Here is a 13092-nt window from a genome sequence, read left to right on the forward strand (position 1 = left end):
CAACTTTCTCACATGCAGGATGGTGTGTGTGTGTGTATGTATATATGCGTGTAATAAGCCAATTTGTGTAATAGAGGTGGGTAAAATTGTAAGATTTAAAAGGCATTTTGACATTTAATGGATGAGAAATGGAGGGTAGGTTTAGAGGTACATGGATTAAATTCAAGCAAATGGGGCTAACTCAAGAAGGCAACTAGATTAGTGTGAACTATTGGGGTAGGAGGGCCTGTTTCCTTGTTGTCAAACTCTATGACTATGATTCTGTAGTAAATGGAAGACCACCCCCCTCCCCACCCACCTCCAGCAATGAGAGGTATATTTCCAGTAAGTATGTCTTATAAATAGGTTCACATTGTCAGAGATTCTAATGATGAGTAAAAGGCTTTCCAGGTGTAAAATGACAAATACTGCAGAATTATGTCAATGTTGAACTGAATTGAAAACTCAGACTAACTCACAAGTTCATAACAGATTCTTAATAAGATTAGTTAGAAAACTGAAATTATCAGCAAAATGATTGTCAGAAGTATATAAGAACATAATTCTTAAGCATTACTATCATTCCTTACCTGAAGGTAGCAACTGATGTTAACGGTTTTGTACTGGTTACATTATTTGATTTATAGTAGTCCATGAAGGTTCGAGCAAGGTTGTTTCCAAGTTTCATATCTGTAAAATTGTAGTTAAGGATTTAAGTTTCTATATAGAGAAAAACAAATGCAAAAGCATGGAAACTCCAAAACGCAAATGTTTCTCCTAGCTTATACAAAATATTCATAATAAAATGGGTTTTGGTAGAATTCCAATGAAATATTAGTGCAAGCAACTACAAAATCATTGCCATCATTTACTAGTTCTAAATTGGTCAAAATAGAAATACATTTTGAGTCTGATAAATGTCTTATAGTTAAAAAAACAAAATCCAAGTCTAATAATCTGCTTTCCTGTTTTTGCTACCAAAGTGGATAACCTCACATTTATCCACATTAAACTGCATCTGTCATGCATCTGCCTACTCACCTAACCTGTCCAAGTCACCCTGCATTCTCATAGCATCCTCCTCACAGTTCACACTGCCACCCAGCTTTGTGTCATCTGCAAATTTGCTAATGTTCCTTTGAATCCCTTAATCTAAATCATTGATGTATATTGTAAATATCTGCAGTCGCAGCAACAAGCCTTGCGGTACCCCACTCGTCACTGCTCTTTTGTCATTGCTCCTGTGATTACAAAGATGTGCAGGAGGAACAAAGGTTGTGTAAGTGTCTAAAATATTTTTTGTTGTTCGGTTATACTTTAGACACCACTGAATAATAATATAACATTGATGGATATATGATACAACAGCTGATGCCATCTCCCTGGCCCTACACTCATCCTTGGAATACCTGGACAAGAGAGTCAGACTTCTATTCATAGACTACTGCTCTGCTTTTAATATCATTACACCATCCAAGCTCATCTACAAACTCGTGGAATTTGGAGCCAACATTCATCTCTGCAACTGGATCCTTGACTTCACTAACAACAGACCACGATCAGTGAGGATAGGGGACAACACACCCTCAACATTAATCAACACTGGTGCTCCACAAGGATGTGTTCTCAGCCCCCTTCTATACTTCTTCTACACCCATGACTGTGCAGCCAAGTACAAATCCAACTCAAAATTTACAGATTCATGGGTCACACCACCATAGTGGGCCGGATATAAAATAATGACGAGACAGAGTGCAGGAAGGAGATTGAGAACCGGTGTCAAGAAAACAACCGTTCTATCAATGTCAGCAAGACAAAGGAGATAGTGATTGACTTCAGGCAGCAAAGTGGTACACATACCCCAGGATACATAAATAGTGCCGAAGATGGTTGAAAGCTTCAAGTTCCTAGGAGTAAATATCACCAGCAACTTGTCCTGGACTAGCTATATCGAAACAATGGCCAAAAAGTAGCGATGCTACAAAATCCGGAGAGGGATTTCCTCGGGCTGCTAGTCGATGAAGAAAAATCGATCGGACTTCCATTCCTGTTTTTTTTTTTTAAATCGCTGGACACTTTAATAGTTGGATTAAAGTAAAAGGCGACTTCTAATGCCCTCAACACCTTCAACGTGGTGGATCGTAATATCAGGACAAAACAAAGGGTAAGTTGTTTATTTCATAAATAATCTTGCTTCTTGGGGTGGCTTTAGTCTAATTTTACGACGCGAAAATGTTATTTAGTTCCCAAACGGTTCGGCCTTGTCTTTGCAGATGACACAAAGCTGGGTGGCAGTGTGAACTGTGAGGAGGATGCTATGAGAATGCAGGGTGACTTGGACAGGTTAGGTGAGTAGGCAGATGCATGACAGGTGCAGTTTAATGTGGATAAATGTGAGGTTATCCACTTTGGTAGCAAAAACAGGAAAGCAGATTATTAGACTTGGATTTTGTTTTTTTAACTATAAGACTTTTATCAGACTTTGCCTGCCAATATGGGGTTAAAATTCACGGCAACGGCAACGTTCCAATCGATTGCATTCCAGAAACACCCACTCGCAAGATGATTAAAATTCTCATTTTTTTGGACAATCATGTCATAAATCATCTACATTTTGTGTAATTGTCTATCCATAATCAATATTTTTATACTAAATATCCACAACAGTTTTAGTCACATGTATTGTGCAAAAAATAATAATTTTGATTATATTGAGAGTGGATGTTTCTAGATTAATTTATGGGAATTAAACATTAAATTCCTTCCATTTGGCATATGTTCATTTAAAATCATGTTATATTGTGAATTCTTGTGTGAATGGGATTAGTTTGTTATTTGGATACTTAGGCTATTTAAAAAAATTAGCCTTTTCTTAAGAAATGGATAGATGTTTAGATCTATTGATTTGTTGAAAACTGATGAATATGAATTTTTTGTTGGGTATTTACTATTTCTTTTAGCATTTAACTTTATCACTTCTATCTTTTTTCTAATATTGCAACTAATAACTTGTTTCTGTTAATGCTATTTAGTGTTTTTTTTTTTTCCTTTACATTTTAAACAGATGTCTCCGAAGAAGAAATGCAAAATTGTCAATCCAAATGCCCAACAAAAGAGACTGATTTAGACAGCATTCGCAGAGATTATCCGAATTTTGACTACTCCAAATGTGATGATCTACAGGACATTCTTAATGGGAAAGTAGTGGGCAGAAAGGCATGTCATGCATGATTTAAAGAGCAAAAACTCCTGGTTAAATATTGGTTAATATCTGAGGAGTATGATGATGCTACTGATTATGATATGCCAATGTACTAGCTAGCAACTGATCTTCTCCATAAAGACTTGGTCTATTGCTAGAAATTGTAATTTATTTACCTATCTGTTACAGACTTACAGCATATAATACAATAATATTAAAATTCTGATCTTGAGAATACCAAATTATTGAATTTTCAAGGCAGAAACATAGAAACATAGAAATTAGGTGCAGGAGTAGGCCATTCGGCCCTTCGAGCCTGCACCGCCATTCAATATGATCATGGCTGATCATCCAACTCAGTATCCCGTACCTGCCTTCTCTCCATACCCTCTGATCCCCTTAGCCACAAGGGCCACATCTAACTCCCTCTTAAATATAGCCAATGAACTGGCCTCGACTACCCTCTGTGGCAGGGAGTTCCAGAGATTCACCACTCTCTGTGTGAAAAAAGTTCTTCTCATCTCGGTTTTAAAGGATTTCCCCCTTATCCTTAAGCTGTGACCCCTTGTCCTGGACTTCCCCAACATCGGGAGCAATCTTCCTGCATCTAGCCTGTCCAACCCCTTAAGAATTTTGTAAGTTTCTATAAGATCCCCTCTCAATCTCCTAAATTCTAGAGAGTATAAACCAAGTCTATCCAGTCTTTCTTCATAAGACAGTCCTGACATCCCAGGAATCAGTCTGGTGAACCTTCTCTGCACTCCCTCTATGGCAATAATGTCCTTCCTCAGATTTGGAGACCAAAACTGTACGCAATACTCCAGGTGTGGTCTCACCAAGACCCTGTACAACTGCAGTAGAACCTCCCTGCTCCTTTACTACTCAAATCCTTTTGCTATGAAAGCTAACATACCATTCGCTTTCTTCACTGCCTGCTGCACCTGCATGCCCACTTTCAATGACTGGTGTACCATGACACCCAGGTCTCGCTGCATCTCCCCTTTTCCTAGTCGGCCACCATTTAGATAATAGGCAGTCTGGGTGTTTATTATTATTTTAGTCACAACGGTCAATTTTATAATTAGCTACAATTAGGTAACAAACTAATTATATGCTTTAATTTCCGGTCATCCAAGTAAGATGTTTCATATTTGTTTCAGAATGCTTCAATCTATAATAACTGAAAATTTTGTTCAGTTCTCTTAATTTTTTAAGAAAGTTATGGGCTTTTGACTGTCCTCGATCACAGCTTTTGTGTTAAGTCAATGGAAAAGCAATAGGGAACAAGATGCTAATTTCCGAGTATGAAAATGGCCATAATTTTTGTAATACTGAAGATATTAAAGTGAATTAGGTATCAAATTAAACTTATTTTTATGCTTTATCTGATGGGATAAATTACAGACTTGATTTTTTAAATCTCAAAATTTTGTAACATTGCTAAAGAAAGCATAACAATGCATCTACTTCCTTAGAGGGCTTAAGAAGTTTTGTGTGTCCCAACAACTCACCAACTTCTACAGATGCGCCATAGAAAATATTTTATTTGGACTAATCACAGCATGGTTTGGGAACATGCAATCATATATAGCCTTTGCAGCATGCAACAAAAAGCTTTTCACAACCTCGGTACACATGACAATAAACTAAATTAAACTAAATATGCCAGCTTCATTTCATTAATGGGATAAACATACAGATAGCTAAATGGCTTCTACGTACTAGTTTTCAGAAGGTTTGGTAGATTTCAACCGCATTTGGAGTATTACGTGGAGTTCTCGTCGCCCCAATACAGGAAAGATGCGTGGGTTTTGGAGAGGGTGCAGTGGAGGTTTACCAGAATTCTGCCCAGATAAGAGGGTTTCAGCTACAGGGAGAAGTTGGTAGACTTGGATTGTTTTATATGGAATGTTGGATGTTGAGGGGAGACTTGATAGATATAAAATTATGGGAGGCATAGATGGACAGTCAGAACCTTTTTCCCAGAGTGTAAATGTCCAACACTACAAGGCATAGCTATAAGGTGAAAGGAGGAAAGTTTAATGGAGATGTGCAGGGCAAGTTTTTTACACAGAGAGTAGTTGGGGCCTGCAATGCATTGCTCGTGGTGGTGGTGGGAGAGGAGGATACGTTCGTGACGTTTAAGGTTTTTAGATAGATACATGCAGGGAATAGAGGGATATGGATCATGTACAGGCAGATAAGATCGGTTTAATTTAGCATCATGTCCGACATGATTGTGGGCTGAAGGACCCATTCCTGTGCTGTACCGCTCTATAGATAGACACGAAGTGCCGGAGCAACTCAGTGGGTCAGGTAGTATCTCTGGAGAAAAAAGATGACCCGAAGAGTCTGAAGAAGGATTTGACCCGAAACATCACCCATCCCTTCTCCAGAGATATTGCCTGACCCGCTGAGTTACTCCAGTACTTTATGTCCATCTTCAGTATATACCAGCATCAGCAGTTCCTTTCTACACTGTACTATTCTATGTTTTATTTTGAAGGCATGAATAAAGAGTGTTGAAAATATGAAAATATATGCCAAAGAGACCTTACCATTAGAATCTGCCAAAGCCTGTCATCTGGGAGATAAAATCCAGTCTTTTATATTTTGGCTACAGATGGACAGTAAATTCCTGCAACTGCGATGTGAAATATTTATCTAATAAGAATTGATTGCCCTGTTGAGGATAAAATGGGAGGGTCGCTTCATACAGGTTGATATTTTGTGAGGAACTTTAAAGACAAATTTACATTCATCGTGCATATGATCACAGAGAAATTGAAGTTTAATCATCTACTATAGCTTTGCCATTTTATTTATGTGGAATGATAAACAATTTCCTTTCTAGTTTTGCTGAGTAGCCCAACACAGCTGTCAGTTTAGTAGTCATCAGATGATGTTCTATTTAAATTACTCATCAAATCAAGTAACCTAACGTAGATCAGCCACATTTTAAATAAAAACAGTCAAACGGAAAGTATGAATTGCATCTTCAATATTTATGATTTAAATTACCACAATGCAATATTTGCTTTGGACTTGATGACTGTGCTGACAATAATGTTCAAAAGCTTGGCCAAGTTAAGTAACAATGGGTGCAGTGATTTAAAGCAATTGATCAGACCTGATGTCAGCTTCAGAATTACTCACTTTTGCATGTAAATTCCATGTAATAGATTACTTTCTTTAAAGGCTATTCAATACATTTTAACTGATTAAACTTAAAAATCAGTCTCTGAAAAATATATTATGTCCCTGTTCTGCATTTATATTTGAGGTTTTAACATAATTTTTTTTAAATCTGCAATTTTTCTACTGTATGTAACAAATCTCTAACCCTACAAATATCTGGTGATAGACACAAAATGCTGGAGTAACTCAGCGGGTGAGGCAGCGTCTCTGGAGAAAAGGAATGTGTATGGTTAATCTGATATATGAATGTCTGGCTGCACCTGTATTTGTGGTTAAATCATAAATATGTGTTAACTTTATAATATGTTATTATAATTCTGTGTGTTTCATATCACTGAATGCAGATAATCACATAAATATGTACTCTTTCCTAAATAAGCCCAACTCATTTTCACAGTACAATATTAAAACTATTTCATACCCACATGAAACTGTTGGAATCTGGTATGAAGTATATCTATACTCATCTACTTAGATTAGTCTAATCTTCCATTCATCTGCAATTTATTTCAAATTAAAGGCTGTTTACTTATGAAATATAGTTCCGTGACATAGATTTTTATTTCTGTCTATTAAGATCTCACCCCCATCATTTAGGAAACCAAATATGCACTTCAATAGCAATACATTTAAATTAATTATTAATCAGTTAGAGGCTTTAATAAAAAAAACGGCAAATCATTGGTGTATTCATTGACAGTTGCAGTTTGAGCAATTTTGGTAACGTTTTTGCTATGTCAGACAGAACAGTAGGCAAGATAATTCAATATTTCTAACAAAAGCATGCCTTCTCCACCTACATTTCACTTCAGAAAAATGATTATGACCCTCACCCTGTGAAAGACACCGCAGGGACCAGAATATCACTTTTCAGCTCTATTGGCCTGCACTGTGCTGGATCGAGATGAAGGGTAGCATCATCATCCTGAAACCGCTTAATGACACCAGTAACCTTGGCCTGTAAATGTTCTACTTCAATCATGGTCATTCTTCAATCAATCCCTTGCCTGAGACTTAGCCTGTGCCCTTGGATAGCAATATTTACAGCCAATCTGTCTGACACAAATACCATTCTCACTCGAGAGGGAAATTACTTTTTCTCTGCATCACAATGCAATTTAGCTCCCTACATTTTTCTGTTTGGTGCATGGAAGCTAGTACATCTATATACATTATCGGTAATTACTGTGCACTGGATTATTTCCAATTGAAGATCAATGTAAGTACAGACATTCAATTGTTTTCACATTTTAAACAAGAACTACAGAGCAAAAGATTGGAAGGAAACCTTGAGAAGCAAGAATTTTAACAACCTCCACTCAGCAGAAAGTGATTTAAAATCTAAGCAAAGCACTTATTGACTCATTGCTTATTGACTATTCTGACAGCAATTTTAGCAGTGCGGCTTTCTTGGGCAGGCAATGCACATTCTAAGTTCCACCTCGGCCAATCAAGGGGGTGATCTTAAAGTACAGAACAACTATGATCATTTGGCAAGTTATGAGGAGTAATTGCAAATGAAATTTCATCTTGATAAGTGCACGATGATGCATTTTGGGAGGTTTAATAAGAGTATGACAGGGATCTTGGTGTACAAATCACTAGATATCTAAAGGTTGCAGCATAGATAGATAAGCTGATGAAGAAGGTATAAGGGATGCTGGCTTTCATTAGCTGGAGCATAGAATGGAGGTCATGGTACAACTATATAAAACTTTGGCTAAGCCACAGCTGGAGTATTGAATTCAGTTCAGGTCACCACACTTTCAGAAGAATCCGATTGCACAGAAGATGATACAGACAATGTTTACCAGGATGTTTCCTGGAATGGAATGATTTAGTTATGAGACAATGAGCTGGGCTTATTTTCTCTAGAAAATAAGTTAACAAAATTCTGAGAGGATACAGATAGGGTGTATAGTAAGGAACTTTTCCCATTTATAGAAAATACACAAAATCAGGTTTAAGTTGAAGCGTGTGAGGTTGGAGAAGATCTGAGGGAACTTTTTCACCCAGAGGATGGTTACAACCTGAAACATACTCCCAGAGAAAATGGTGGAGGAATGTACTCTCACAACATTTTAAAATGTCTGGATGAGCACTTGTATTGAAAGTCATAGAAGGCAACGGACCAAGTGCTTGTACATGATGGGCTGAAGGATCTGCTTTCACTCAGCTTAGGACTCCGTGGATAGAGCTAAGCAGAGTTTCAGCCATATACCTAGGTGCCAAGGACTGCATTTGTAATGGCCTATATAATTTCCAGCACAAACCTGGAATCAATAAATAAGAAATAACACTCCTTTAATATGTTGATAATTTGCTACCATAGCAATATACCTTCCAAGTTTCTGTGCTGTTCATTCATGATGCACCTGTTATTGTAAGGACAGCACAAAGACTGCAGTGGGGTTTAGATCAATGTGTAAACATTTGGTAATGTTAAAAATATTGTTTACATGGAGAGGGATTGGAGAATGCTGTGCATTCAGATGGATCTGGATATCCTTATACTTGAATAAGACAAAGGAAGACGGGCGGCACAGTGGCGCAGCGGTAGAGTTACTTCCTTACAGTGCCAGAGACCCGAGTTTGATCATGACCATGGGTGCAGTTCTACAAGATACAAGATAGATTTATTCATCACATGTGCCAGATGGCACAGTGAAATGAAATTCCCATACAGCCATACAATAAAAAATAAGGGACACAACACACTATAGGGTTTGACATAAAACATCCCCACACAGCAGAATCAAAGTTTCCCACTGTGTGGGAAGGCACCAAAGTCAGTCTCTTCCTCCATTGTTCCCCGTGCCCTCCGCAGTTGCCGCTACGGGCGGCCCGATGTTCAGGTGCGGCCCGCTCGCTGGGGTGTTGTAAGTCCGACGTCGGGGCTGCGGGACGTCCTCAGCGGCGTGGACACGCGAGTCGACCCCCTCCTACCGGAGTCAGCGGCTTCCATTCTATATGGAGTTTGTAGCCCTGTGACCATGTGGCTTTTTTCCAGGTGCTTCAATTTCCTCCCACCTTCTAAAAACGTACAGGTTTGTAGGTTATTGGCTTTGGTTAGTTATAAAATTGTCCCTCGTGTGTGTAGGTTAGTGAACGGGGTAATTGCTGGTCAGTGTGGACTCGGTTGGCCAAAGGGCTGTTTCTGTGCAGGAAGGAACTGCAGATGCTGGTTTAAACCGAAGATAGACACTAAAAGCTGGAGTAACTCAGCGGGGCAGACAGCATCTCTGGAGAGAAGAAATGGGTGACGTTTTGGGCCGAGACCCTTTAGACTGTTTCTGTGCTGTATCTCTAAAAAGATATTTGTGTTTATTACAAAGGGGCCAGAGCATTAAACAAATAAAATCCTTCTACAACTGACATGGTTTTAGTGAGGCCACACCTAAAGTATTGAATACAATTTGGTCTTCCTATTTAAGAATGGACGTATTGTATTAGAGACAGTTCAGAGATGGTGTTCAAAATTGATTTTTGGGTTGAAAGAGTTAGCCTTTGTTTTATTATTGGTATTGGTGATCCAAGATCCAGTGAAAAATGTTGTTTGCATCCTATCCCATCAAATCATACTATTTATGTGTATGTGTGTGATACGCAAGTACAACAGGCAGTGCAAAGAGAAAAATACCAGTGTAAAATCTGGTGTGACAGTGTTATAGCATTACAGCTGCAGAGAAATAGCAATTTTTTTTTAAAGTACCAAAGTAGGTTGGGACTTTCTTCCTTCTTCTCGCCCCACCTTAAAGATTAATCAGGTTCATCCAAAACTGTTGGAATTTCAAAGAATGTGAACTTTGAAACCTAAAAGATTTATAGCCATTTCAACAAGGTAATTAATGAGAGTAAGTTTCCCATTAAATAGAATCTGGGGGGGTGTTGCACTAATGGTCAGGGAAGATATCCTGGAGGGATTGACTGGTGAGGCCTTTTGGGTAGAAGTTAGAAATAAGAAAAAGGATAAAACACAAAGTGCTATAGAAACTCAGTGGGTCAGGCAGCATTTGTGAAATAAATGAATAAATTATGTTTTGTGTCAGGACCCTTCTTTAGTCTGAAGAATTCTGACCCAAAATATGGCCTATTAGTTCAAGTTCAAGTGAGTTTATTGTCATGTGTCCCTGTAAAGGACAATAAAATTCTTGCTTTGCTTCAGCACACAGAACATAGTAGGCATTTACTACAAAACAGATAAGTGTGTCCATATACCATGATATAAATATATACACACATGAATAAATAAATTGATAAAGTGCAAATAACAGAAAATGGGTTATTAATAATCAGAGTTTTGTCTGAGCCAGGTTTAACAGCCTGATGGCTGTGGGGAAGTAGCTATTCCTGAACCTGGTTGTTGCAGTCTTCAGGCTCCTGTACCTTCTACCTGAAGGTAGCAGGGAGATGAGTGTGTGGCCAGGATGGTGTGGGTCTTTGATGATACTGCCAGCCTTTTTGAGGCAGCGACTGCGATAAATCCCCTCGATGGAAGGAAGGTCAGAGCCGATGATGGACTGGGCAGTGTTTACTACTTTTTGTAGTCTTTTCCTCTCCAGGGCGCTCAAATTGCCGAACCAAGCCACGATGCAACCGGTCAGCATGCTCTCTACTGTGCACCTGTAGAAGTTAGAGAGAGTCTTCCTTGACAAACCGACTATCCGTAATCTTCTCAGGAAGTAGAGGCGCTGATGAGCTTTCTTGATAATTGCATTCGTGTTCTCGGACCAGGAAAGATCTTCAGAGATGTGCACGCCCAGGAATTTGAAGCTCTTGACCCTTTCAGCCATAGACCCGTTGATATAAATGGGGCTGTGGGTCCCCATCCTACTCCTTCCAAAGTCCACAAACAGTTCCTTGGTTTTGCTGGTGTTGAGGGCCAGGTTATTGCGCTGGCACCATATGGACAGTTGCTCGATCTCTCTTCTATACTCTGACTCATCCCCATCAGTGATATGCCCCACACAGTGGTGTCGTCAGCGAACTTGATGATGGAGTTCGCACTGTGATTGGCTACGCAGTCATGGGTATAGAGTGAGTACAGCAGGGGGCTGAGCACGCAGCCTTGAGGTGCTCCCGTGCTGATTGTTATCAAGGCTGACACATTTCCACCAATACGAACAGACTGTGGTCTGTGAATGGGGAAGTCGAGGATCCATTTGCAGAGGGATGCGCAGAGACCCAGTTCTGCGAGTTTGGTAACCAGCTTGGAGGGGCTGATTGTGTTAAAGGCCGAGCTGTAATCGATGAATAACAGCCTGACATATAAGTTTTTGTTGTCCAAGTGGTCCAGAGTGGAGTGGAGGGCCAGCGAGATCGCATCCACCGTTGATCTGTTGTGGCGGTAAGCAAACTGCAGTGGGTCCAGGTTTTTGTCGAGGTAGGAGTTGATTTGCTCCAAGATCAACCTCTCAAAGCACTTCATCACCATCAGCGTTAGTGCCACTGGTCGATAGTCATTGAGGCACGTCACCTTACTCTTCTTGGGCACTGGTATAATTGATGCCCTTTTAAAGCAGGTGGGGACCTCAGACCTCAGAAGTGAGAGGTTGAAAATGTCCGTAAAAACTCCAGCCAGTTGGTCCGCACAGGTTTTTAGAACACGACCGGGTATACCGTCAGGTCCAGGTGCTTTTTGGGGGTTCACCCCTCTGAAGGATTTCCTGACGTCGGCCTCTGTGACTGAGACTAAAATGCCATCACAGCGAATGGGGGATCGGGAAGGCACATCAGTATTCTCCCTATCAAAGCATGCGTAAAACGCATTGAGCTCGTCAGGGAGTGATGTTTCGCCGACATTCGAGCTGCCTCCTGGTTTCGCCTTGTAGGAGGTGATTGCATTCAGGCCCCGCCACAGCTGCCGAACATCTGTCTCATCCTCCAGTTTGGAGTAGAAGTCCCTTTTGGCCTTTTTGATGGCCTTACCAAGGTCGTATCTGGACTTCATGTAGGCCACTGTATCATTGGAAGTGAATGCCCTGTGTCTGGACTTCAGAAATCAAGTCAAGTCAAGTTTATTCGTCACATACACATACGAGATGTGCAGTGAAATGAAAGTGGCGATGCTCGCGGACTTTGTGCAAAAAGACAAACAAACAAACAACCAAACAAACTATAAACACATTCATAAACACACACATATTCTTTTACATATTAAATATTGGAAGGAAAAACGTTCAGTAAAGTTAGTCCCTGGTGAGATGGGAGTTTACAGTCCAAATGGCCTCTGGGAAGAAACTCCTTCTCAACCTCTCCGTTCTCACTGCATGGCAACGGAGGCGTTTGCCTGACCGTAGCAGCTGGAACAGTCCGTTGCATGGGTGGAAGGGGTCTCCCATGATTTTATTTGCTCTGGAGTTGCACCTCCTGTTGTATAGTTCCTGCAGGGGGGCGAGTGAAGTTCCCATAGTGCGTTCGGCCGAACGCACTACTCTCTGCAGAGCCTTCTTGTCCTGGGCAGAGCAATTCCCAAACCAGATGGTAATATTTCCGGACAAGATGCTTTCCACAGCCGCTGAGTAGAAGCACTCGAGGATCCTCGGAGACACTCTGAATTTCCTCAATTGCCTGAGGTGATAAAGGCGCTGCCTTGCCTTACTCACGAGTGTTGCGGCGTGTGATGTCCATGTCATATCCTCAGAGATGTGGACTCCCAGATATTTAAAACAGCTCACCCTATCTACAGTATCCCCATTTATCCTCAATGGAGT

General features: G+C 40.1%; 1 protein-coding gene across 1 annotated transcript in view; it reads right to left on the reverse strand.

Moving 5' to 3' along the window:
- Positions 1-13092, reverse strand: part of agbl4 (AGBL carboxypeptidase 4) — a 472100-nt gene that overhangs the window by 9783 nt on the left and 449225 nt on the right. The window contains exon 13 of the mRNA XM_033027816.1: positions 570-669. Within this exon, the coding sequence (XP_032883707.1) occupies positions 570-669 (100 nt within the window). The remainder of the gene's footprint in view (positions 1-569; positions 670-13092) is intronic.

Source organism: Amblyraja radiata, chromosome 10 (genome assembly GCF_010909765.2).
Source record: "Amblyraja radiata isolate CabotCenter1 chromosome 10, sAmbRad1.1.pri, whole genome shotgun sequence".
Lineage (NCBI taxonomy): Eukaryota > Metazoa > Chordata > Chondrichthyes > Rajiformes > Rajidae > Amblyraja > Amblyraja radiata.